The following is a 24,432-nucleotide window of genomic DNA, read 5'->3' as shown; positions in this document are numbered from 1 at the left end:
CCCTTCAGCTCCTCCTCTGATGTCTCCAAGAGCATCGTCGAGAGGTCGACCAAGACCTGTTGATCGACTGGCCCTAACGGTGACCGTCAGCTTCCATGGTGGTCCTGTCGATGTCGCTGAGCTCCAGCCATCCAGTGTCTTGCTGCTCCCCCTGGGGCTCCTAGGCTTGCTCCTCACTCTCCTCCTCATCCTGAGAGCTCAGCTTGAAACCCATAGCTTCGAGCTTGCAACCGGTCGGTGGGCCTTGTGTCACATGCGCCGGATTCTTTGCTCAGTACGCGTGACCCGGTGCGGCCCGATTTGCCGCCCGGCGGGCCGTCGATGGACGGGCCCGTGACCCGGTCACCGTGTGGCACCACATTACGGCTCCGGCGACCGGCTCCGGGGGGCCGCATCACTGAACCGTGCTCTACTTGGCTCAGGCTTTATGGTGAAACGAGGAGACGCAATATGAGCGTTGCTGTGGTTGGATTGCTGTGTCGGTTCAGGTTGATCATCAAAGTCAGGAATAACTTCACACTCATTTCCTCTCAACAGCTTGCTGCTGCCAAGAGAAAACTTGAGAGGAGGAGGGCCTTCAGAAGCACAACACTCTACCGCTGATTCCATTTTGCATCGGATCGCCCAAGCACGGCAGATCGGTCAACCCATCCCACTCGCAAGATACAATGAGGCCTTGTATGAGTGCTGGAAGAAAGGAAGCTGGAAAAATTGCCTGGAGCTGTATGTCATCGAATGCTCGCACCCTAATTTGATCATCGCTACAGGTACCAAGAGATTCTTGCGGAGGGACTAAAACCCGACAAATATACCTATAACGCTGTTGGATCTTATCAGATGACTTCATCTGTGAGTTTTTGATACAGGTCATTGGATCGTGTGCAAAAGGGGGACTATATGAGCAAGCCGTTCGTCTCATTCGCGACATGCAAAATGAAGGAATAGAACCAGACGAAGTCACATACAATGCAGTCATAGGATCGTTTGCCAAGTATCTAATGGACTCTTGCGATCTGAGCATTAACATGAAACTCTAGAGGTGGACTCTGGGAGCCAGCTTTGCGATATCTGAATGAGATGAAAATTCAGGGCCTGAAACCGGACAGGTAAGAATTTGACAAATAGCTCAGGCTGGCTAACATATACCTCCGTTGCATGTGTCGATTCATTACAGCCTGTCTTTCAATTCTGCCATGGCTGCCTGCGCAGCATCCGGCGAGCTTGCAAAGGTCATTTGCAATAGGCAGAGTTGTGTCAATAACGATGTTACCAGGCAAAGAAGCTGTTCGAGGAACTAAAAGCTTCGGGTGTGAAGCCAGATACAACAAGGTGCTTAAATGATTGAATCCGCTATCTGGTATATTAATGGATTCCAAGCTTCAACGCGCTTCTGTCTGCATACTGCGCAGCAGGAGAATGGGAACGGGTGCGAACATCTGTGGAACATTCGTACAGGTTTTGATAAAACATGGCAGGTGATAGAAGAGGCTGAAAGCACTCTAAGGTTTGAGTTCACTGCCTACATTTTTCAAATGACAGGTTCATCGAAAAGTGTGAATCCGGATATCACAACAGCCAATTGCATCATGATAGCTCACGTGATAGTGACGAAATGCTGGCTCGTTAATGCTGATGTTGGATTTGCAGGCAATGCTGCGACAATGGGACAAGGAAATGAGATGATGCTCTTCATGCTCAGCTCATCAGCTCACACCAATTCTTGCAGGCTGTCACACATTACGAAGCAATGAAGAGTATTCATTGTGCGGGAAACACTACCTCATGTTGAGTGTCGGGCAGGGAAGGGTTTGCAACCTGACGTTCTCACCTACAATGCATTGATAACAGCATTGGCCAACGGAGGGGAAACAGACCGAGCTCTACAGGCAAGTACTCACGTCTTCACAACATTCTGACGATGATGGTTCAGTTGGCAAGGTCGCTGGAATCAAAAGGCATTCAACCAAGTACAGAAACTATAGAGCTGAGGAACACCTTGGAAAGGGGAGAATGGTTCAAGGAAGAAGCAAATGTCATAAACAGTCCTTCACAACGACATTCTGACAAGATTTTTGGGACAGGTGGATGAGGAAGGGAATGTTCATTTTCGATAAAAGGCAGAAGCAAGTCAATGCTCTTACTCGCCGTGCCGCATTGAGCATTGATACCAATGCATAATTAGTAATTTGCAATGCTTGCACTAGGCGTTCGGATTTCGATCATACAAGGTTGAATGGTTCAAATGTTACAAAGTTAAAATCCCTGAAAAAAAGGATAAAATCAATTCAAATCGTCACCAACATTCACAACAGAAACCTCTTGAGTCAGTCTTCTCAGTGCGCTTCGACTACTTGTTCGTTGGCTGACCGAGGCTTAAAATTCTCGGGCACTTTACCAGTGAGCTGAAGACTGTATCAGGACTTTCACTGAGAGTGAATCTTGATTCACCGGATCTGTGCCAATGGGACGACGAAACAAAAGGATGTGCGGCTCCGGCCTGCGAAATGGAAAGATCATCCATTGCCATCACCAAAGAACTTGTACTTGTGGATCGCGTAATGCTCCCATCCCCGTGATTGTTGAACTCCAAGATTTCTCCACTCTGTCTCAGACAGAAGTTTGTTCTTTGGACACATCCTTGCCACTTCAGAAGGGAGAATCACATGCCTAGGAAACAGAAGTCAAAAAACAGTCGGTATCATCCAACATTAAACCAACCTGTATTCATACATATCGTCATTATACTTCTCACTATATTGAATTGTCCTTGGCATCGTACCTGCACTGATTGATTATTCCATGCCAAGTTTTCAAACTCAAATAACATCAATGATGCTACAACTGTTGATACTACGCAAGATCTAGGTTAAGAAACATTAACATAACAACCTTGAAGGACAGAATTGGAGTTCCAGATATCCACTCTACATACAACACATATACCAAAATGATATGAGAGGTGATACAAAAGCACACCATGGTCATACGAAGAAGAAAATGGTCACAGAAAACACAGCACTCAAGTAACGGAAAAGGGTTTGCGAACGACAAAAACAGGGATGCTCCATTTCCAAGTGTCTCCGATACTTCATCATTGTCAGGTCATCATAAATGATTCAACACTAGCAGGAGAGCAAGCTGAGCACAACAGACAATCAGATTTTATCACAGATATTCCGGTAGTGTCATTCAGCACACAGTTGATAGCGAGTTGGATATACACGCGGTATCTGGATTTCGTGCTTTTGTTGAGGTGAAGCATTTCGACACTTAGTCCAGCAGGGGAAGCAGAAGAATATTTGGAGTTGCAGCACAACATCAATTCAAACATGTCAAGAACAGGATGAAACGGGGAGCATGGAAACTAACGACGCAACAAGACTGGAAAAAATCGACATGCGGAAGAGATGAAGGATGGATTTTAGAAAGCAGTATGCATGGCCTGAAAGGAAGAATATCCCAAAGAAGGAGAGATAGAAAGGATAGCATGCAGTATCAGAAAAAGCATGTGGTATTGTTAGGAGAAGGGAGAGAAGAATGGATTCAGAGCCACATCAATCACGCGGAGCGCATAAGGCAGGGAGGCGGGAGGGGCGGCGGCAGCTTTGAATTCCTTCCGATTTAGTCTACTCTGCAAGCTCGGAAAAGAGGGGGTAGGGGTGATAAAAGATGTTTTGTACCACGGGTATGGTAAGTCATGGGGTTCCTGTGCAACATAAGGTTAGATGGGTAAAAGAACAACTGTCCATGTTTGAAGATTGAGACATGTGGAAAATATATTATACTCGTAATTGATTTAGTTGTTCTCCTTGATATATGGGGTGAAAATGGTTGTAGCAAGAATGGTTGGGGGGTAGTAGTACTCGTGTATGTGCAAGTGGTAGGGTAGTCATCGACAAGTTTGTAAACTGAGGGTAGGTAGTATCTGGGGTGGGTGGCCTTTGTTGGTTTTTTTTTTCATGAAACGGTAGATTTTGATTTTAAAAATCGATACTGAATATTTGAAACTTAAGTAAAACCCTTTCAAGTTTGAAAGATGGAGGATGAATTGAGGAATTGAGCCACGCAATCAAAACCGGGCCCGCCTGAGAACTAAGGCCCGCCGCCCCGCCGACTCGCCGGACTCGGGTGACGCCCGGCCACTGCCGCCGTCCGAGGCACCACTCAGTACTGAGTGCTACCGTACCGCCTGTGGCCGCGGCCCGCATGCCCCGGCGGGGCCCGTGTGACGGTGGGCCCGTACGACGGTACGCGCCACGGTCACGGCTGAGCGCGGCCCCAAGGCACTCATGAGTCACTCGCTGCCCGGCGGCCCGGGGGCCCGGCCCCCGGTACGACGGTACACCATGCAGGCTCCGGAACCCGCCGTTAGACTCTTCCGAGTTCCAACTTCGGAACTTCGGCCGGAACTTGCCGCAGTGCCGCTCTCTTGGGTACTGGGCACCGTCTGAGCCGGGCTGACTCGGAGTGAGTCGCGGACTCGACTCCCGACCCCGGGCGGCCGGCACTCAGAGGGCCGAGTCCCGGCCCGGCACCGCGGCTTGAATCATCCGAGTCCCGCGGCGCGCGGCCGGGTCGGCGTTGGACGGTCCGATCAAATGGCCGGCGGCGGGCGGCCCCTGGCCGGGCGGCCCCGGGCCGCCACTCGGACTCGCTCGCCGCAGCCTGCCTGTGCTGCCGCCAGTGCACTGTGCGGCGCCCGGGCCCCGAGCCCGGGCCCGGCGGCCCGCCACGGCCCGCGGCGCTCACTGAGTCAGTCGCCCCGGCGGCCGCCGCGAGTCGCCGCCGGGGGCCGGGCTCCGACGGCGGCCGGGCCGCGGCGCCGGACTCCCCGGACCGGGCCGGGTGACCGCCGACGGCGTGATCACAGTGCCAGACACCTCGCCGGGACCGTGAGTACGGTATTGAATGACGCCGTGACACTAACTGACTTTGATCACTGACGGTCACCAGGCTAATGCCCCGGCGGCGTCCGACGGTAAGGTACGGAAGTACCGAGTCACGGTCCGAGCCGCCGGGTACCCCCGTCGGACTCGACTCGATCCGGAAACTCAACGGCCCCGGGCAGGGTACTACGCCGGTACGGGGTGAGACGGCGCCGGTCACGCCGTATCATAGTATCCGAGTCGGAGGCTCAAGTACAGTACCGGCAGCGTACCGTGAGGCAGTACCGTACCGGCGTCAGTATCATGGAAGTACTAGGGCCTAACTTAGTGATTGCGGATAGCGGCCGGGGACCTGCCGCCAGCCGCTGAGCCCGGCCGCCCCCGGGGGCCGGGGCCAGGCCCCTCCGACCGTACCCGGGCCGGGCCGCCGCGCCGCCCCGGCGGCTGTCAGTGCGATCCCGCCGAGTTGACCTCGAATCTGATTTTTGAAAGCTTGTCATGGAGGATCGCCGAGTGTTGTGGCATGTGAGATGATGCGCAGAGTCTGTCACCCTGACCTTCCGATGTCACCTTGGCGTCACTTTCATGGCTTCTCTGAGATGGCATGGCGATGTTCACTTCCTCGCAGGAGTTTGAACTTCAGTCCAAGGACGTCGATGTTTCTTCTACCGTTCAAGCGATGTTACGGCAAGGTCTCCCTTTGCATACGCACGAGGAGGTAAGGTTGTAGTCTGCGGCCTAATATAAGTGATTGCTACATCAGTTGGCAAGTTTAGCTCTTGATCGTCCTGATCTGCTGGCCTTGGAAGTAGCTTTCCTCGACGACATACGAAGAAATTCCGAGTTAGAGGTCAAGGAATTCACAGCATTTGTGGCTTGATTCTTGATGCGATCTGTTGACAGAATGACGGTAGCAGTAATTCCAATGACATATCCACATATCTAGCTTGGATGCTCTCGTTTTCGCAAAAAGTCTGCAGCGTTGACAACGAGTTGAAAGCTGGTGAACTCTGTGTTTGTCACTGCTTTGAGTCAAAAGTAATCTGACATCATCCGGTGGCATCATTATAGAACATTCGTCAAAAAACGAGCTATCTGTATTATTTTCCACACAATTTGCAGACGACAGCCGCGGTATCAAAATATCTTGATTGATTGATCCAACACAATTCGTTTGGTGACCTCTCCAAGTTTCTGTAGAAGTTCAACAAGAATTTACACCTGAGCTCGAAATTTCGCAACGAGGGTCGTCGAAAAACCTTTCCTACAACGATGAGGTAATCAATATCTCATTGTTAATTTTTGGTTTTCACTTGACTTGATGCAGACGGATGAAAATGAAATCTTCATGCTCAGCAGGTATTAGACCAGTTAGCGTTTGAGCTTTCTTTCACTAGTAGTTGTCTCAGATCCTCGCAAGTGAAGGCTAGGTCCTCCAGCGGTTTCGGCGTGGAGCATGCTATCGCATTTATTGACTCGCTCACATTGGGAGAAAGCTCGCAATTTGATGAGGACAAGGACGATCAAAGCTTCCGCTCTTTTGATGATGTAAATTCCAAGTACTCAATTCTCAAATGCAGAAAGAGCAGCCCAATTCATCTGTGGAGAAACTGGTCTATATATTGCGATGGTCACGTGCAACATTCTTTCGGAAGCGCAAAGCACAAACGACACGCATTCTATCTTTGGAGTCAACTTGCGCAAGAACTAGTTGATGACAGGGAGGCCTCTGTATACAAGGTAATGTCTTGTCAGTTGGCACTCATCCTTAGGGAAACAATCGAAAATTGGTTGGAATGGCTTGCATATCAAAAAATCAAGGAATTATGCAGAAACATGAAAGTTCCTTTAGCGTTAAATCTCAGCACGGCAAGAGACTTAACGATGAAATGTCGCAAGAAATACGGACAAAGGTGCTCGCAGCTTTCGTTTCCCTAAGACGACCAAATCTCATCAAATCTTTTCAGGTGCTGCGTTGAGAGATTTGCAAGTTTTGTCTACAAGCGATTGTTGAGATGCATCATGAAAAGTTGGAATCATTTCGTCGAGTTCAAAACGATGCTTCCAGAAGATTCTCGTGTCGTGCGCATGAAACATTTAAAAGAGTTCCGACAGTGTTCTTCAACTATTCGGTGATGATACATGATGAGGTTGGCATGATGAATCGATCACTGATCGTCTGCAGGCAATGGGCAAAATTGAGACAGAACAACAAAAGGGAAACAAAATCCGCCGTGCCAAGGAGGTCTCCCAAAGAATATGAAAGGGTAAATTGAGTGGTGTCTTTAAAACTTAAACTTATTGAACCCTGATGTGGGGGATGCAGGAAGAAATCAAAGATTTTTTGCCATCACAAAAGCATCCAGTAACTGTAATGTCGCCACATGGCACCGGGCGCTTGCATGGGCATTTTTCTCGAGTTCAACGCTTAGGAGACAGTTTCGAAGTGGTGGCCGATTCAAAAATTCGAGGGTTATTGCCATTTGATTTATTCCTTGTGCCATTTAATTTCTACCTTTTCATCAGGCGTCTATTCTCGAATTCGCCAAGAAGAACATCAAATTCAGATAAAGCTGCTACGACACCATCTGGTGAGATGATGATTTGAAGTCACAAAGAAGTGAAGGCCAGGACAGTGTTCGATGGATCTCCAATCACGCGCAAAAGCTCGTTGCTGAGAAGAGGTATCAGCACGTTGGGCATGAGAGCGATCAAATACCTCACTTGCTGCTGGCAGTAGAGCAGATCTCTTCAGATCATTCCAGTAGAGAAGGGCCTACCGCCACGATCAGGCTATTGAAAGATCTTTTTGAGGAGGTGTTTCCCTGCGCCTTTCAGTCTGTGATTTGATCAAGTACGTCAGACACAGGACGCTCTTTGTCGCAAACAAGATCAACTGAGCAATATTCTATCGAACAACTACCACGATGCTTGCCGGGTTCAGAAAAAAAACCGCATTGCTAGTTCTGATAGTTTTTGCAGACCGTCGCGTTCTATTCTTGGAGGGACGAAGTGCATGACTTTCATCGATGCTATACTTTTTGGAGAGATCGTGGAAGGTTATTCAATCTCATTTGATGATCAAGTCTAACGGCTCTTCCGAACGGTTCAGGGTTTGGAGCGCGGCCTTCTCTAGACTGCACAGGCACTACTTGAGGCAATTTGAGGTCAAGAATATTTTTTCGAGCTGGGCAGACTTGATCTATGCCAAGCAAGATATGGTAAGTTAGGCCAGAAACTCTCGACGCATTCTAACGGCAATTACAAGCGACTGAGGCAGGGATCGGAAACCCTCCAGAGCATATCTGATATCATCTCAATTTGGTCTAATTCGGTGAAAATCAGCGTAGAAGACCGAGAAAGAAATGAAGAACAGTTCAAGGTTAGTTTGCTGACGATGAAAGAAGAGGCTGACTTTGTTCATGCTTTAGGTCAGGGTGGAAGAGGAAAGATTGAGGAGGAGGATACTCCAATGGAAGAAGCTCCTTGACGTGCATGACCGAGGGGCTTCAAGGTTTCTTGTAACGTGGTCAAAAACATCTCAATGACCTTCTGATGGCAGGAAGCATGTCACAAAACAGATGAAGTTCCGAGCCTCGAGATGGTATAGTTAGAATGAGCGCCTGAACAAACCGTTGGTTGTTATATCCTGATGAATTTTCATTTTTCTACTACCTTGATTGGCCCACAGCAAATTCATGGAATAACAGTAACTGTTGGCCGTTATCGGTGAGCTACTCACTGTTTGTATGATTCCGATTGATCGTGCTCAAACGGAAGCTAAGTCCATTTTCAATCGAACACAAAACTGACTCACGGCAACTCCTCTTCCATGGCCCTCCCAGTGAGTCTTGGGCAGCTACTCGCATCAAGAGCTTGAGAGGCTTGTCCTGTAAGAAAGCTCGCCTCTGCCAATCCCCAGAGCTGAGCAAATAGATGGCAGTGATACCGCTGTGATATATTGCCAGGCTTAAGTCAGGGGGAGGGGAAGGGCAACGGCTCAATGAATTCAATTGCATTTCGGGGGACCGATCGGGAGGGTTACGTAGTAGAGTGAGATTGCTGACCGTAGTCAGTGGGATGTCGCAGGTGATGTTGATTCACTGAGTTACGGTAAGCTAACTTGCAACTTGAAATCCTCCCTTGAGAGGAGTAGAAGTAGTTTGAGTTTGATGAGTAAAGTGACTCAGTGAGACTTGGTAGTTTCAAGTAGTCACGTAGTAGTAGCAGTACTAGTTGTTAACTTAACTTTGAGTAAACGAGTGTAGTAACCTCTCATTCCTTGACTTTTTTTTTCATGACCCCTCGTCCTCAAGTACATGTGTGAGCACTGAGTTGACGCGATGCGGAGAAAGGTCGTGCCTGGGACGTGAGAGAGGAGGGAGATGCTGAGGGCAGCAAGAGCACGTCAAGTGGGACACGTGTACCTGCTCTTGCTTGCTGTGTGTTCCATCTGTTGCTCGCAGTCCTTGGCTTCCGTATGTGGCGATGGCATCATTGAAGGTCACGAAACTTGTGATGACAAAAACAACCGAAGCCATGATGGTTGCAGCTCCCTCTGCACTCTTGAGGCAGGCTTCAGCTGTTTTGACTTTTGGCTTCATGGAGTTGATGCTATTGCAAAGAGCAGTCAGAGTGACGTTTTCTTGAATACAACATGCAGTGTTGTACATGGAGACGGAATAAGAGTTGGTTCTGAACAGTGCGATGATGGCAACTTCTTGAGGAACGACGGCTGTTATTGCAACATGTCATCAGCACCTGGGGTTTGCACGGTTGAAAATGGTTGGGCGTGCGATCGTGTCTCCGATGTGTCTTCTTCTGTATTTTATCGAACCTCCTTAGCGGATGTATGCCACTGTTCCATACACGAGGAGTCAATGTCCTCGCTCGTGGCTTATTCGCCAGCATTACAATCATTTCATGCGTTCGGTCAGGCTGGCGCGAGTGCTCAAGTCGGCTGTTCCTCTTGTACATGTGATAGTTTCGGCACTTGCTCCAAGGCACAACTGTGCAACTGGAAGCAATCCTGTAACGGACATGGATTTTGCAACTTTGCTGGTCAGTGCGTTTGCTTCGGTAATTTTACTGGCCCCTCTTGCGATAGATGCATTTGCGATCACTATGGATCAAACTGCTCCAAGTTTTGCAGTGCCGCCATAACTTGCAGCGGTCAAGGCTATTGCAATTCAGGCGGAGAATGTGTTGGCTTGCCGCTCTGTCAAGGTACGAATGTGAACGCGCCGGTTTGTGGAGATGGCAAGCGCAACGGTGCAGAAGAATGTGATGATGGCAATACCATTGATGGCGACGGATGCTCTAAGCAATGTACCATTGAGTCAGGATTCTTGTGCCTGGGAGGCTGCCAAGAAACTGGGGATGTTAGACGCCGGTACGGAGAGTGCCAGAAGGATAGCTGCATTCCCGTGGCATGTGGGTGGCATCTGATGTCGAGTCAAGCACCAGCCACGTCTAACTCGAGTCAGGGCGCTCTTGGGGCACTTGATATAGTGGCAGGACAGTTTCTTGCCAAAGAAATATCCCACTCTCAGCCCTTGGCTGGCTCTTTGAACATTTTGATGATGAGATTGCGTTTCAACATCCCTGTTTGGGGTTGTCTGCAACAAACATCCACCATTCTTGTACCTGTAACGAATAAGCCGTGGTTGAACGTTTGGCAGGAAACCACAACTGACTGTAAGACCCCCTTGTCCAAGGCAACCATTGTCATATCTGGTTTGCTTGGTGGAACAAATGAAGATGATCCAGCACTTGCCAAGGAAGGATTGATTTCTGTACGACGAGGGTGTTCGAGTGGAAAGATGGACTGCGAAGCAAGGTGAGCATAGTGACGAGAAATACTAGAAGCGCTGACTGATTGGGCAGGCCGTCGGAAATCTTTGGGATAGTCGTATCAAACCCTGATGGAACATTTACTGAGAGATATGGTGTCGGGCGCTGGGACGACACTTTGAAACAAGTAAGCTTTTCTGTGTTGCAAGATGTTTCAGAAAACGAAGACATATTTCTGCAATTCACCGTCATGAACGGGAACCAGCAAGTGTCTCCAAACATCCGGATAGGCATGAGAGGCATCGAGATCCCGGACGAGCCTATGCTCAAGTTGCCTCTCCTGCTTAACGGACGGACTTCCATGCCTCTCGAGATTTTTCCCAAGCCAAGCAGCAGAAGATTCACCGACCAAGATAGAATGGACGATTCGACGAATCTTGCTGTCGATCTTTCAGACCATCTGGAGGAGGAGAGGCATGAAGGCAGTCATCAGCACGACGACCAGCCTCGTCGCAGACTTCTCGCCAATTGCGCTGGCATTTGCTCCAACACCTTCTTGTCACAGACAAGTGTAGTGGCAGGCACTGAAAACACCATCACCGTCAGTCTCTACACCTCTTTCACTTTGGTTGCCATGACAAGAATCACGTTGGAAGGAGTCTTTCCAGCGTTGGTCCCACGGTTGTTTGCTGTCACTACTTCATTTCAATGCGCACAGAGTTTGCCATTTGGTCCTCAAGACTCTCTCCTTCCCTCCCCGCTTCTTGCTTCCTCGGCCCCTGCATACGATGCCAGGACCTTGCAAGCACAACCTGGGTTCTCGACTGCAAGTGGATACTTCAGTGCGGAACATCGAGACACCGCACATTTCTCGTTCCAGCAGAGGTTTTACGACTACGACGAGCTCAAGTTCGAGGTGTTCTGGTCGTTCAACGAGTCGAAAACTCTGCGGCAGAGGTTGATCGACGCCTCCACGAGGAAGGAGGGCGAGGCTGTGGTGTGGACGGTGAGAGACGGGAAGGGAAGGTTTGTCAAGACGCTCCGGGGGGCCTGGAGGTTCTCAAGGAACCTTCCCTACAGGCAGGATGGAGCTGACTTCACACTGAGTAACATCTTCGATTCCCAGCAGCCCTCCAGCACAGGATTTTCACCTGACGATGGCGCTTGGGGGGCTGCAGACAGCCTGGTGGACGGTGCCTGGGACATCACGGACGTCGTAAGTCAGACCAACGCGGACCCGTCGCAGAATCCTGCCATCGGAAGCGGAGGAGATTTCTGGGGGCACGGCAACTTCAACCAGCAGAACGACTTCGGTTGCCAGGCGGGCTCTCTCTACAACAACGTGACGGGAGCTGCGATCAAACCCTGCTGCCCCACATACTTCATGGGAGGTAAAGACACAGCCATCTACTCCGAGGGCATCAGAAACGAGATGTACCTCGTCCCCTGCGAGTCCTGTCAGTGCCTGCAAGACGTCTGCACCTACGGTCTTAGCCGTCAGGACACGTCCGTGTCAAGTACGGCAACTCGTGATGACACTTGTGGGCTCCTGAAGCCATCGGGCAATCAGGCCAGCAGCTTTGACTGGTACCTCTCCTTCGACAGCACAATCGCGACAGAGGTCAAGGAAGATCAGAACGGAGGAGGACAGTCTTCTCCCTACTCCTTCACCTTCGCTATCAAAAACTCTCGTTCCGTAAGCTCAAACCTTGTCACCCTCCAAGTTTTCGCCCCTCCTAGCGACAGCCAAGCTGCTCAGAACTTCTCGTTTCAGTTTCCCCAAGACTCGCTTGTGGTGAAGGAAGGCAACTTTCTGAATCAAACGATAGTACAGTCGTCGAGCCTGCCGGGGGGTTTGAATCGTCTCAGCGTCTCTTTCACAGCTTCTCCTCCTCTTCTGTCGGGATCCACCGTGATAGTCGACAGCCTGTTCTCGCCCTCAATGCTGCTCGCCAACGTCTCGGACTGTGAGGGCGATACAGGCTCTTTCACAGCCTCCTGGAGTGACGCGTCAGCCATCAAGCATTCATCGTTGCGACAGGAGATCTACGCGGAAGAGAAGCACGTCCTCTCCATCATCTGGGCCTTCCAAAGCTCCACGACCTGGCAGGAGAGAATCGCTCGAGCGCAGAGTGCAAGAGGAGAAACTGTTGTGTGGTACGTGGTTGACCCGCAGAATCCCAGCAGCGTGCTGGCAGTGAAGAAGGGAAGGTGGAAGGTGTCGAACTTTCAGAGCTCGTCGGGCGCTTGGATCCTGCGCAACATGTGGGGAGCAGGAGAAGGGACTATTAGCAGCACGCAGATCACTTCAGACTACTGGGGCTGGACGCCTCAGAACTTTCAGAACAACATTTACAACTGTTTCTACTGGAGGAACGGGCAGAAGAATGAGGTCAGGAGGGTTCGCAATCACATCTGGATCGAAGAGTTTCCCTTGGTCACACGGAGCACCGGAGCCTTCCAGCTGAAGAGAACGCCTGGCGGTTCCCTTATGTTGGCCCTTCCTGCTCCCTCCTCCTTCTCCTCCTTCCAGCACTTCCAGTTCAACTTGACCGTCCTCAATCCGATGAGCTCCAGTCCCAGCGCGCAGCCAACGATCGCGATCTTGGGATGCTACCAAGTCGCTGCTCTTCCTCTGCTCCTGCCCGCCGCCTTGAAGGATAAGCCGCTGGTAGTTGACAGCCCCGCATACGTCACGTCCAAGGCTGGTCAATCAGCGTCGTACCCGAGCGCCATCAACACACTGACGGTGACATTGCAGCTCAATTTCCATCTCTACGACTTCACGTCATGCTTGTTCAAGATCTCTAACTTGCTGGGAGCCAAGAGACCGTCAGGCGTGCTGCCTTTCGTGTCCTCAGGCTCCAACTTGTTCTCTTACGATGGGAATGTTCCTGCCTCCTCCTCGGCGCTGTGGAACGATGCGACGAAAGAACTTCAATTCTACCTGGCAAAAGGCGAGATCTCCGCTGACCAAACTTTGACCCTCCAGTTCGTCCTCGAAAACCCTCCGGTCGCTCAAGATGCCCCCAACGTCTCGGTGACGGTGATGCAATCGATTGTTCTCCAGACGCTGCTGCTCTCGGACTTTGTGCTCTCAGGCGCGGAGGGAGGCAGTGCCCTCGAGCTTCTTCAGCCCCTCTTCGTTCAGCCTGCATACTTCGTCGCTCCTACCTCCATCCGTCACAGTTCCAACAACCCTGGCTCCGTCAACTACGTCACTATTCTGCTTGCTGTCAACGTAGACGTTCGCAACGCCAGCTTGTCCTACCCGGCTGTGACGCTCAACATCTCCGGGCTGACGGGAGGGCAGCCAGTCTATGCCGACAGCCAGGGCAAGACAGTCAGTCTCTTGGTCTCTCCTCTGTCTCCCTCCGGTCCAGATTATTTCTCAGCTCTTGCGACAGGCACCCTCTCAGCTGGGACGTGGAGCGAGGGGACTAACTCTCTGTTGCTTCATCTGCGCAAGGACTGGAGCAGACTGACACAGTTGGCCTTCTCATTCCAAGTCACCAACTTCCCCGACCAGCAGACGTCACCGACGGTGCTGCTTCAGACGGAGGGCCTGCGAGTTCAGATCATCTCATCCTTGACCTCCTGCTACAGCAACGGAGTCTGCATCTTGCCCAAGGTTGACGATAGTCAAGCTGGACCTCCGTTGAACGTGCTCAGCCCTTCCTTCGTGGTCAAGAATGTGGGACAGTCGACCCCTTACCCAGGCGCTGTCAACACGCTGACCTTCACGATCAGGTTCAACTTCATCTTTCTCAACTCATCCAGCACCATCACAGAGCAGTCCATGATTCAGATCTCCAACCTCCTCGGAGCTTATGCCACTCCCGTCGTCTCCCTGCAGTCACCGCAGGGCGATGAGCAGTACTTCTCCTCCTCTGCGCAAGGAGTCAGTGGGACTGCCTCGTGGGACCAAACATCGCAGTCGCTGCAGCTGTTTGTGAGGAACTCGATTCCCCAGAAGGACATCATAATCTCTGTGCGGGTTGAGAACTCAATCCTGCCTCAAGACTCTCCCGGTGTCGCCATCGCCTCCTTCGGCATCTCGCTGCCTTTGTCGCTGATGCGCAAGGACAACGTCACGGTTCTCCCTGCTATCTGGAAGGCTCGGCCAGGCGACGCTGAGCCCTTGCTGATCTTCACACCTGCCTTTGAGATCAAGAAAGTAGGACAGAGCAATCCATTTCCCGGTGCCACCAACACTATCTTCTTGACCTTGTCGTTCAACGTCGACATCCGAGCGTCGACTCAGTTCTACAGGTAGAAGTTTTTTCGTCTCAGTCTCTTCTCTGCCCTCTCTTGTGTTCCCTTCTATTCTCTTTCTCTCTTCTCTGTGTGCTCGCCTAACATCTCTTAAAGGCAGGTAAAGATTTTGATCGACAACCTCCAAGGCGGCCCGTCAGTGGAGTCGGAGTTCAACCTCACTGACTTCAAGACCGGGGGCCCGAGCTCAGTCTTCGGCCTCTTCGACGGCTCTGCCGATGTCAACAGCGCAAGGGCAAGCAGGGCCTTGTATGGTGGTCGTTACGGGTACAAGAACTTGACGTTCTCGGTGATTGCAGACGTGGTAGCCGGTAAGAACTACTACCTGGCCTTCAACATCTCCAACCCAGGCCTCGGCCAGAACTCGCCGGTGCTGCAGATTCAGGTAGACGGCATCACCATCGACGTGTCGAGCATGCAGTCAGACTTGGAGACTGTTCTCTCCAGCATCGGGGCGACGACAGGCGGTTGGGCGGCCCCCCTGTATGTCCTGCAAGCGCAGTTTGAGCTCAAGGCCATCTCCCAGTCCAACAGCGAACCAGCTCAGACCAACCAGCTCACCGTCAGGTTCTCCCTCAACTCCCCGCTGTTCCCCTCCGTCAGGCGATGCAAGCGACGAGCGTTCCGCGGGTGGTTGCCGGGGGAGGAGGGTTTCATCACCAGCCTCTACACGGGACTTCCCCAGGACGCCAAGATCTTCGGCGAGCTGAGCCTGCAGGACCTGACGCGAGGTCACCAGTTTGACCGCGTCTGCAACGTCGGGGCCTTGGAAGGTCAACCGTGTCAGGCCACAAGCCAGTGCGGCACGGGAACGACCAACGGCCCTGTGCCCTACTGCGTTTCCACCTTGTGCCACGAAGACGGTCTTTACCCTACCGAGATTCAGCTGAGCAACCTGCTGGGCCCCTTAGATCCCACAGGTATGCAGATGAGGGAGAGGACAGGAGAGGGGAAAGAAGGTTGAGGGAGGGAGGGAGGGAGGGAGGGAGGGAGGGAGGGAGGGAGGGAGGGAGGGAGGGAGGGGATGATGATTTTACGTCATCACAGGTTCTTTCAAGCTGCTACTTGACGGTGTTCAGATCTTTAGTGATGGTAGTCAGATCGGATTTGCACTGTGGGACTCAACTGCCAAGACGTTGACTATGCAAGTCGCACAGGAGCTGCAGGCAGCCGTCAACTACTCGTTTGCGTTTGACGTCAAGAATCCTTTCTCCCCTCAAGACTCTCCGCTCGTATCCATCGGAGCCTACGGGACTCTGATCGACCCGGTCGTGGTGGACCCGTCGGGTGTGGGTCCCATGAAGATCTCCCGGCTTATCTTTCAGTACGCGCTGGCTAAGCAGACGACCTCGTTCCCGATGAGTCTGAACCTTGTCACCGTCTGGTTCAAGACCGAGAAGCTCCTTCAGCTCTCAACCAAGATGTCTCTCTCCCCGATCCTCCATGCCTCCATGGAGAGCATGCCTGACTTCGTCGCCGGCCTCAACTTCGTCAAGCTACAAGGACCCTCCGCCTTGTCGCTCTCTCCCGTCCCCTGCAACACTTCCACAGCCCTAGCGTACGCTGGTTATGCCAGTTGGAAGGCAGAGACCTACCAAGTGGCAGCGTATCTTTGCACGGAGCCTTCCAACGTGTTCAACTTCTCTTTCGCCTTCATGAATCCTGCCATCCGACAGGTTGCCGACGCTCTCAGTCTCGCTCGCGCTCACTCTTCCTGCAGGACTCTCCTCAAGTCGCGCTGCAGATCGACGTCGAGAACAGCATCTTGAACAGCATTATCCTGACCTCCTTTGACCCGGCCAACCCCATCCTGCGAGTCCTCGGTAACTTATCGTCTCTCTTGTTCTACCCTCTCTGACTCTCGTCCTCCCCTGCCTCTAGGCTTCGAGTTCGTGCTCAAGAAGATCAGTCAGTCTGTTCCCTACCCCGGAGCTCTCAACGACATCACCATCCGTCTGGCCGGCAGTGTTCCCATCCCTCAGCAAGCCAGCAATCAAATCTCAATCTCCGGCCTCTACGGCGCGCAGAGCCCGCAGACAAGCTCCGTGATGCCTCTCATCGAGAACGTCGACCTTGCCTGCGCTGACTTTGACCCCAGCGAGAGAGGCTGCTCTGTGTTCTCCTACGACGGGGCTCAGACCTGCTCAGCAACATGGGACGCGGCGACGTACGGCATCAAGTTCTTCGTGCAGGAGATGCAGGAGGGGAGGACGTACACTTTCCAGTTCGTGATCCAGAACCCAGCGCAGTCCACGTCATCGCCCTCCGTCTCGATCTCGATGTCTGGCAAGATACCTATCTTCTCGAGCGTCTCGCTGGACCAGGACGTCACTCTCAACTTGGGGTCAGTGAAAGAAACTTGTTCTACCTGCCCCTCCTGGAGGAGAAGCTGGAGGAGGTGGAGCTTCGAGAAGCCTGGCGGGACCATGGGCTTGATCTCCGCCACCCCGGACTTCGCAGCGATCTTGAAGCTAGTCAACCCATCCTTCCTCTGCCTCGAAGCTGCCAACTGCATCCTTGGAGCCTTCACGGTCTGTCCGGTCGGAGGGGCTTGCAGTGGGCTTATCTGGGAGAGCAACGGGTTTCCGGGAGAGGTGGTCAATACGATCTCAGTGTCGTTTGCCGTGACGACTCCGATCTCTGTCTCCTCTCAAGCTTACCTCGTCGTCTCCGGTTTGCGCGGGGCTATCAAGCCCACGGGGGTGTACAACCTCAGCACTGCCCCCAGCTTCCGCTTCCTTGACGGCACTCCATGTGACTTCACTGCCGCCAAGTTTGCGGGCACGCGGCTGGGAGCTGACAGGACCTTTGCGTGGGACGCGTCGACACTCTCAGCGACCCTCTACCCCCTGACAGACTTGAGCCCGGGTAGCTTTCTCCTTCCTCGCCTCCTCCCCACCTCACCCCTCCTCTTTTTGCTCCTGCCCCCCCTCCGCCTTTGCAGCTGCTCCTCTGACCCCCTTGCAGGCATTGAAGTCACCATCTCCTTCCTGGTCTCGAACCCTCTCACCCCTCAGCCGGCAGCTGAAACCACTCTCAGCATCTTCTCCGCCTCAGGCACCGTCCTCGTTTCCAATACCCTCCTCCCAGCCCCGAACCGGCTCGGCCCCATGCTGATCCTGCAGCCCAGCTTCGAGGTCAAGCTCATCTCGCAGAGGACAGCGCTGCCCTCAGCTGAGAACGTGCTGACCGTCACCTTCTCCGTCAGCGCTCCTCTACGCAAGGGCACATGTATCTCCATCTACGGCTTCGGACTTGCTGCCGGCACGGAAACCTACAAGAATGTCGACGGGTCAAACTCCTTCGGCTCGCTGGTGAAGTCGGCGGATGCGGGGGTGACAGGACAGGGAGCATGGGACGGGAACAGCATCGCCTTCTGCCTTCTCACTGACCTCGTTGAGAAGACTGCCTATGACTTCTCCTTCTCCATCGTCAACCCGGCGCTAGAACAGAGTCCTCGCACCATCTTCATCCAGACAACTTCAGTAGTTCTGATCCCAGCTGTTGCCATGGACCCAGACAAGTCGGAGAACGGCATCCACGAGCCCTTGCGCATCCTCAAGATGGAGCTGCTGCAGAGAAACATCGGGGAGAGCACGAGGTCAGTCAGAGTCTCTCGTCTAATCTGATGACGTCATCGCAGGTTTCCGGGAGCAAGAAACCACATCACCGTCACGTTCGCTCCCTCCCTCGTGGTCTCAGCTGACCTTCAGGTGGACTTCTTGATCGAGGGCCTGACTGGCTCCCGCACGTCCAGCGGGCCCATCGCGATCAGTTGCGGCACAGGATGCAACCCGTTCTCCGACTGCTCGCGCACAATCTGCAACGGAGGCTGTTGCACCCGAGCAAGCGACCTCGAGCCCTGCTCTCTCGGCACGAGATTCTGCCAGGACCGTTTGCTGAGCTGTGATTTCACGAACGTAAGACTGATATGGCAGCCTCCGTTGTCGCGTCTGAACCCCCGCAGGTCCTCGCCAACTCGGACTGCTGCGACGTCTCGCGGTTCTCCAACACCTTGTGGGACCAGCAGCTGGGAACTGTCAGTTTCGCCCTGGCAGCTCAGCTCAAGGACATGGTCAACTTCACCTTCTCCTTCATCCTGGACAACCCCTACCTCCCCCAGGAGGCTCGGACCGTCTACATCTCCGCCAGGTCTCGAGGCGTCCAGTTCGTCTCTCGCAGTCTCTTCAGGAACGACCCGGACTGGCCGCCGCTCAAAGTTGACAACGCCAGGTTTGAGATCGCAGCTGCCAAGCAGTCGGACGCGTACCCGTGCTCGGACAACACGATCACAGTGAGAGGAGGAGGTAGGGGTGGGGCTCCTGAGACTAACTCGTCCCTCAGGTCACTCTCTCCTTGAACGCTCCCATCCGCTTTGGAACTCAGATCGTCATGCAAGGCTTCAGCAACGCCATTGTCTCGACCTCGAGCCTTCGGCTGCTGGACAGCGACAGCTCCTTGTATGTCGTCAAGCTACCCAACGGCCAACAAGCGAGAGTCACAGAAATCTTGCTGATCGAATATCAGCCTGTGAACTCAACGTTCATCCTCAAGGTCCGGGACATCGGCTACGGCAACGACGTCCTGATCCCTCCCGGCCGACCCTTCGAGCTTTCCTTCCTCGTCACCAACCCTTCCAGAGGTCAAAGTGCGCCTCCTCTGCTTATCAGAGCCTTGAGCGTGCAAGTTGACTTGTCGGTCCCTTCGGTTGACTTTGACTGGACGCCGTTGACGGGCTGCTCAAGTTTGACGTCTGTCTTGACTCCAGTCGCTGGATCTGCCCAACCGCTCTTCATCATCACCCCCAAGTTCAACACCCTAGAGATGCGGCAGAGCACCTCACGGCCGAGGTCCCTCAACGTGCTGACCGTCACTTTCGAGGTCAACGTGCCGCTGGTCGTCAGGTGCAACGTCCTCCTCGTCCTCCAGGGCCTCGATACTGTCGACCCTCAGCTGCAGCCGCTGGCTCAACCTGGTCCAGCCAGCTCCGACTGGAGGAGCGACATGTGTCCGTCATGGCAGCGCAGCATCTTCCGGCTCGAGAGCCCAACGGCAGCGAGCGAGGAGGTGGTCAAGGACGTGACGTTCTTCTCCGCCTACTCGCCTCTTGACACCAGCATGGCGCTGGCTAGGAGCGGAACGGTGAAGGTGGAGACATCGGACGTCTGCCTTGGTGGGCTTGTCATGGAAACTTGTCAGAGCTCTTCGGCGACGAGCAAGATGTGTCTGTACCGCAAGGGCTTGGAGGACGTCAACTCTTCTCTCCTCTGGCAGAAGGAGGAGGCCACCATGTCCTGGTTTCGAGGGCAGAAGCAGCCAAACCCCTTCTATCCGTGAGTTAACAATAGCTGAGCGTTGCGTTACCTGTACGAGCTTAACGTTACATCTCCTATGTGTGGGATTAGCCTAGCCCTAACTGAGCTTAGCTGTCTAAGTTAACTATGCCATGAGCATGCTGTCTACGGGCACATCTAAGTCTTGACATCAGCTAATGCTGATGCTTCTCTGACGCTAACGTTACTTGAGTTCGTATGCTGCCGCTGCTGTTGCTCTACGTGGATCGGCTTCACTTGTCTCTCTGACTCTATTTTCCTTGTCTGCAGTCGGAGAAACGAGCTGCCTGCGCTGGGCGACGGAGTCTGTCATGCCTTGTGGAACTGCGCGGACTACGCGTACGATGACGGAAACTGCGTTAGCGAGGCCATGAGCAACGGCATGTCAACAAGCGAACTGAAGTTGGGAACGGCTCGATGGGATGATGCCAAAAAGAAGATCGTCATTTACATCAGAAAAGACACAAAGCCGTCAACAAAGTATGCCTTCAGGTCAGAATCTTGTGTGATGATACTGGTACTGACGTGTCAAAAAGTTTTCAAGTTACCAACACGTTCAAGCTGAGCTACTCCCTCAACATTAACATGTCTACAGAAGGAATAGTCATTCCTCCCTTACCTGTGACAAGGTCTCATCTTACACTTCTCCCTCCTCCCTCCTCCTCCCCCCCCCACGCCTTCTCATCATTCTTCTCCTCCTCCTCTGTCCTGCTTCCTCTCCTCTCCTCTCGCTCTGACAGATCCTCTAGACCCCTCTCCGGCCTCGGCGCATGCTCTACGGGCGGCATTCAGCCGGGAGCTAAGAGCCTGCCGGACCTTGACGTCAACCCGCTCAACGTCTACTCGGCCTCCCTCTACGAGAAGCGTATCGCCTCCTCCACCAACTTTCCCGGAGCTGTCAACAGCATCTCCCTGACCCTGAGCTTCAACTCCCTCATCACTCCTCGCATGCAGCACACCATCACCGTCTACGGCCTACGGAGCTTCTCGGGCCCGTCAGGGGACGTCAAGCTCTTGCCCGACGTCAACTGCGCCGCCTCAGCGTCTTGCGATCATCCCATGCGGTTCTCGTCGGCCTCGACCCACCAGGCGGGCTATGGGCGGTGGGACAACAGCAAGAAGAGCCTGACGCTGCTTGTGTCCGGTACCCTCCTCCCCATCCAGCTCTATCGCTTCGCCTTCCAGCTGAGAAACCTGCTGGCGAAGCCGGAGACGACGGTCATGATCGTTGGCAACGACGCGCAATGCCCGACGCGGTCGCGACCCTTTTCGACCTTCAGCTTTTTCCGCTTCTACACTGAGAGCTCGGACAGCACAATGGACGCAGAGGCCAAGATCGCAAGCAACTCGCCTTTCTTCAGCTCCATCGCTCAGTCCTTGTACTACACCATCACCTCACTCGCCGACGCCGTCTCTCTCTATGGTTGTCAAGTCTCCAACCCCCTCACCGGCGAGCTGCTTCTCCCAGCTGGCCGCTGGTACTTGAGTTTTGACAACCCCGCATACTTCAGCGAGCAGGTCGAGCTGCGATCCGCCCTGAACGTCTCGGCAGACGGGCTTGTGCGGCAGAGCATCGAGGAAGGAACGGCGTGTGGAGGATACAAGGAGAGGAATTTGTACCAGACCTGTCGCTGGTGGTCGAGACCGACTTTCGCTCTTGACCTCTTCCTCTTCAAGAAGCTTCCTCAGGTCATTCGGTTCGTCCTCAGGTGGGGAGACGTTCCTGCCAACCTCGACCTCTTCCTCGTCTACAAGCCGCTTGTAGGTCAGACGCTCTCCTACTCCTCCAACAACGTCTCGTGCTCGTCTGGCCTTGTCATCTCGGGCGGAGGAGTCTTCCGAGATTGCCGCGAGATGTACGTGAATGCCCAGGGCGACTCGTCAAAGGTCAACCAAGTGCTGCTGGAGAGGATGGACGTCGACGGGAACGGGCCTGAGGTGAGGGAGGAAGAGGAGGAAGAGGAGGAAGAGGAGGAAGAGTAGGAAGAGGAGGAATCAAGAGGCAGCAGAGGCAGGAGAGGGAGACTCTGACTCTGAGATCGCAGGTCTTGCGACTGTCAAACGCGCTCGACGGTGACTATCAGGTTTACGTCAACGTCCGCCAGCCAACTCTTGACTCGCAGCTCACGTTCGTGGGAGCGGAGGAACTTACGGTCTACCTTGACAACGGTCAAGTCTACCGCATGTACACCTCCCCCAACGCTCTCATCGCGTCCTGGTGGTACGTGGGCTACGTGCGGAAGAGAGGAGGAGCGTCGTCCTGGAACCTAGTCAACTTCGATCAGATCAAAGAAGACCCCATTCCTTACATCGCAGGATACAAACTCGAGCTGCTGCTCACTGTACGCGATGCAGCGACGGGGCAGCGGGTGGAGGGCGTGACGTACGACATCACCGGTTGCAAGGGACCTTGTGACTCTGCTCCTCCTGCCTCTCGCGTCCTCGTCTCCAAGGGAATCGTTGCTGGCGCCAGGTAGACCCTGATCATGAATGCTGCTCTTCCTGCTCCTGCTCCTGCTCCTGCTCCAGCTCCAGCTCCTACTGCTGCTGCTGCTGCTGCTGCTGCTGCTGCTGCTGCTGCTGCTGCTGCTGCTGCTGCTGCTGCCTGCACTGATTGTCTTCTCAGAATCTCCTTCTCCAACTTGCTGTTCGGAGTGCAAGGATCGAACTATCAAGAGTACCTTGTGAGCCTGAACAAAGAAAACTACATCAGCAAGTTGGTGACGGTCAAGTACTCGGGTGAGGTCTACAGCCAAACTGTGTCCACCTTCGTTACACCTGCCGACAACAACATCTGGATCATCCTCTCTTGGAACCAGCAAGTCTTCGCCAACCTCGACCTCTGGGTCTTCCCTTGTGCTGACGCAGGAGCGTACGAGCCCTTCAACGCAGCCTGCGAGACTCCGCTGTCTGTCCGGCAGACGTGCAAGTTTGCGACGCTCAAGGGGACGACAGGAAAGGTTCGATACTTCTCGGCAGCCAACGACGTGGAGGCGGTGATCTTGGATGGGATTGCTCAAGGACATATCGACGTGTGGGCTCGATCGCTGGACAACCAGAACTTGCGGGGTCAGGACATCAACTTTGAGATCGAAGACCACCTGCACCCGTCCTCCTCTTCCATCCTCCTCCGCCCCACCGCCGCCTCCGACGGCTCCTGGTGGCACGTCGGCTACTTCGACTCCTCCCTCAACTTCGTCGTGCTCAACAAGATGGCCTCCTCTCCCGCCTTCTCCGGTTGCCGCATCCCCGTGGAGTCTGTATCCTCTCCCATCACCTTCGTTCCCTCCTCTTCCTCCCGGCGCGCCATGAATCAGCCGCTACTTCTCAACCTCTCCTCCGGCATCTCCCTTGAGATCCCTCAAGGCGCATGGCCAGCAGGGGGGCCAGGAACGGTCGAGCTCACGCAGCTGCTCCTTCCTCCTATCGTCCCCAACCCAGCCCTCATGCAGTTGGGCAACAACCTGGTCGTCTACCTCGAGCCGTCAGGCATCCTCTTGAACGCTCCTGGAGTCCAGCTGACGATGCCGGTCCGATCGCCTCCAGCAGCCGGCCAGCTCGTCAAGGTCCATCGGCTGGAGAACGGAATCTGGCGCTGGAGCTCGGCAGTGAACTCGACCTTCATGGTAGCGAAGGAGGAGACGAGCGTGACTCTGCTTTCCTTCTCGGCCTACGCTAACCTCATCGTGCTGGGGGGGGCCGAGGTCGCTACCCCGCAAACTTCTCCCCCTCCATCAGTCCTGGGCAGCACGATCAACGTCAAGAGCTCCACGTTCCCTGTCTGGCTCATCGTCGTCATCGCAGTCGGAGGGTTCGCGATCATGGTCTTGTCCTACATCTTCACCTACCGGCTGCTGGCCAAGAGGTGGAGGCAAGTCGGGGGCCCGTCAGCTGCTGACGCCTGTCATCAGGTTCCCCTGGCAGAAGGGCGAAGAATTCTTCGAGCTGTTCGCTCCGGTCATAGTCAGCCCGGACATTGATAAGCAAAGGTCGTGGACGAGGAGAAGGAAGAGGAAGAGGAAGAGGAAGGGGAGGGAGGAGAGGAGGGAGGAGAGGAGGGAGGAGAGGAGGGAGGAGAGGAGGGAGGAGAGGAGGGAGGAGAGGAGGGAGGAGAGAACAGAGATGGAGGACGTAAGAGGTGAGAG

The 24,432-nt window shown here is 53.7% G+C and overlaps 4 protein-coding genes across 4 annotated transcripts in view; 3 read left to right on the top strand and 1 right to left on the bottom strand.

Moving 5' to 3' along the window:
* Nucleotides 1-783: 783 nt before the first annotated feature.
* Nucleotides 784-1,916, top strand: GUITHDRAFT_73275 (hypothetical protein; the record flags this gene model as incomplete). The annotated part of the gene is made up of 3 exons (XM_005830279.1): nt 784-822; nt 867-991; nt 1,754-1,916. Coding segments are annotated over 3 exons (327 nt in total), but the record flags the coding sequence as incomplete, so codon positions are not given.
* Nucleotides 1,917-2,084: 168 nt separating this feature from the next.
* Nucleotides 2,085-2,774, bottom strand: GUITHDRAFT_87852 (cyclin-dependent kinases regulatory subunit; the record flags this gene model as incomplete). The annotated part of the gene is made up of 5 exons (XM_005830278.1): nt 2,085-2,262; nt 2,317-2,402; nt 2,449-2,497; nt 2,545-2,667; nt 2,719-2,774. The coding sequence occupies 4 exons, from the start codon at nt 2,772-2,774 to the stop codon at nt 2,334-2,336; spliced, it is 297 nt and encodes a 98-aa protein (XP_005830335.1). The 3' UTR covers nt 2,085-2,262; nt 2,317-2,333.
* A 5,189-nt stretch (nt 2,775-7,963) lies between these two features.
* On the top strand, nt 7,964-8,500 carry GUITHDRAFT_110771 (hypothetical protein; the record flags this gene model as incomplete). Its single annotated transcript, XM_005830277.1, has 4 exons — nt 7,964-8,107; nt 8,155-8,268; nt 8,318-8,400; nt 8,449-8,500. 4 exons carry the CDS (start codon nt 7,964-7,966, stop codon nt 8,498-8,500), a joined length of 393 nt encoding a protein of 130 aa, XP_005830334.1.
* A 1,642-nt stretch (nt 8,501-10,142) lies between these two features.
* Nucleotides 10,143-24,432, top strand: part of GUITHDRAFT_140654 (hypothetical protein) — a gene marked incomplete at both ends in the record, with an annotated part of 15,295 nt that continues 1,005 nt past the window's right edge. The window contains 17 exons of the mRNA XM_005830276.1: nt 10,143-10,319; nt 10,568-10,725; nt 10,773-14,951; nt 15,051-15,874; nt 16,002-16,630; nt 16,675-16,777; nt 16,836-17,822; nt 17,922-18,555; nt 18,598-18,874; nt 18,922-19,248; nt 19,299-20,287; nt 20,558-20,779; nt 20,824-20,916; nt 21,028-22,225; nt 22,333-22,760; nt 22,914-24,152; nt 24,199-24,276. Of these exons, the coding sequence (XP_005830333.1) occupies nt 10,143-10,319; nt 10,568-10,725; nt 10,773-14,951; nt 15,051-15,874; nt 16,002-16,630; nt 16,675-16,777; nt 16,836-17,822; nt 17,922-18,555; nt 18,598-18,874; nt 18,922-19,248; nt 19,299-20,287; nt 20,558-20,779; nt 20,824-20,916; nt 21,028-22,225; nt 22,333-22,760; nt 22,914-24,152; nt 24,199-24,276 (12,542 nt within the window). The remainder of the gene's footprint in view (nt 10,320-10,567; nt 10,726-10,772; nt 14,952-15,050; nt 15,875-16,001; nt 16,631-16,674; nt 16,778-16,835; nt 17,823-17,921; nt 18,556-18,597; nt 18,875-18,921; nt 19,249-19,298; nt 20,288-20,557; nt 20,780-20,823; nt 20,917-21,027; nt 22,226-22,332; nt 22,761-22,913; nt 24,153-24,198; nt 24,277-24,432) is intronic.

The sequence above is a fragment of the Guillardia theta genome (assembly GCF_000315625.1).
Source record: "Guillardia theta CCMP2712 unplaced genomic scaffold GUITHscaffold_47, whole genome shotgun sequence".
In the NCBI taxonomy this organism is placed as follows: domain Eukaryota; class Cryptophyceae; order Pyrenomonadales; family Geminigeraceae; genus Guillardia; species Guillardia theta.
This window is presented reverse-complemented; position numbering and strand designations above follow the sequence as displayed.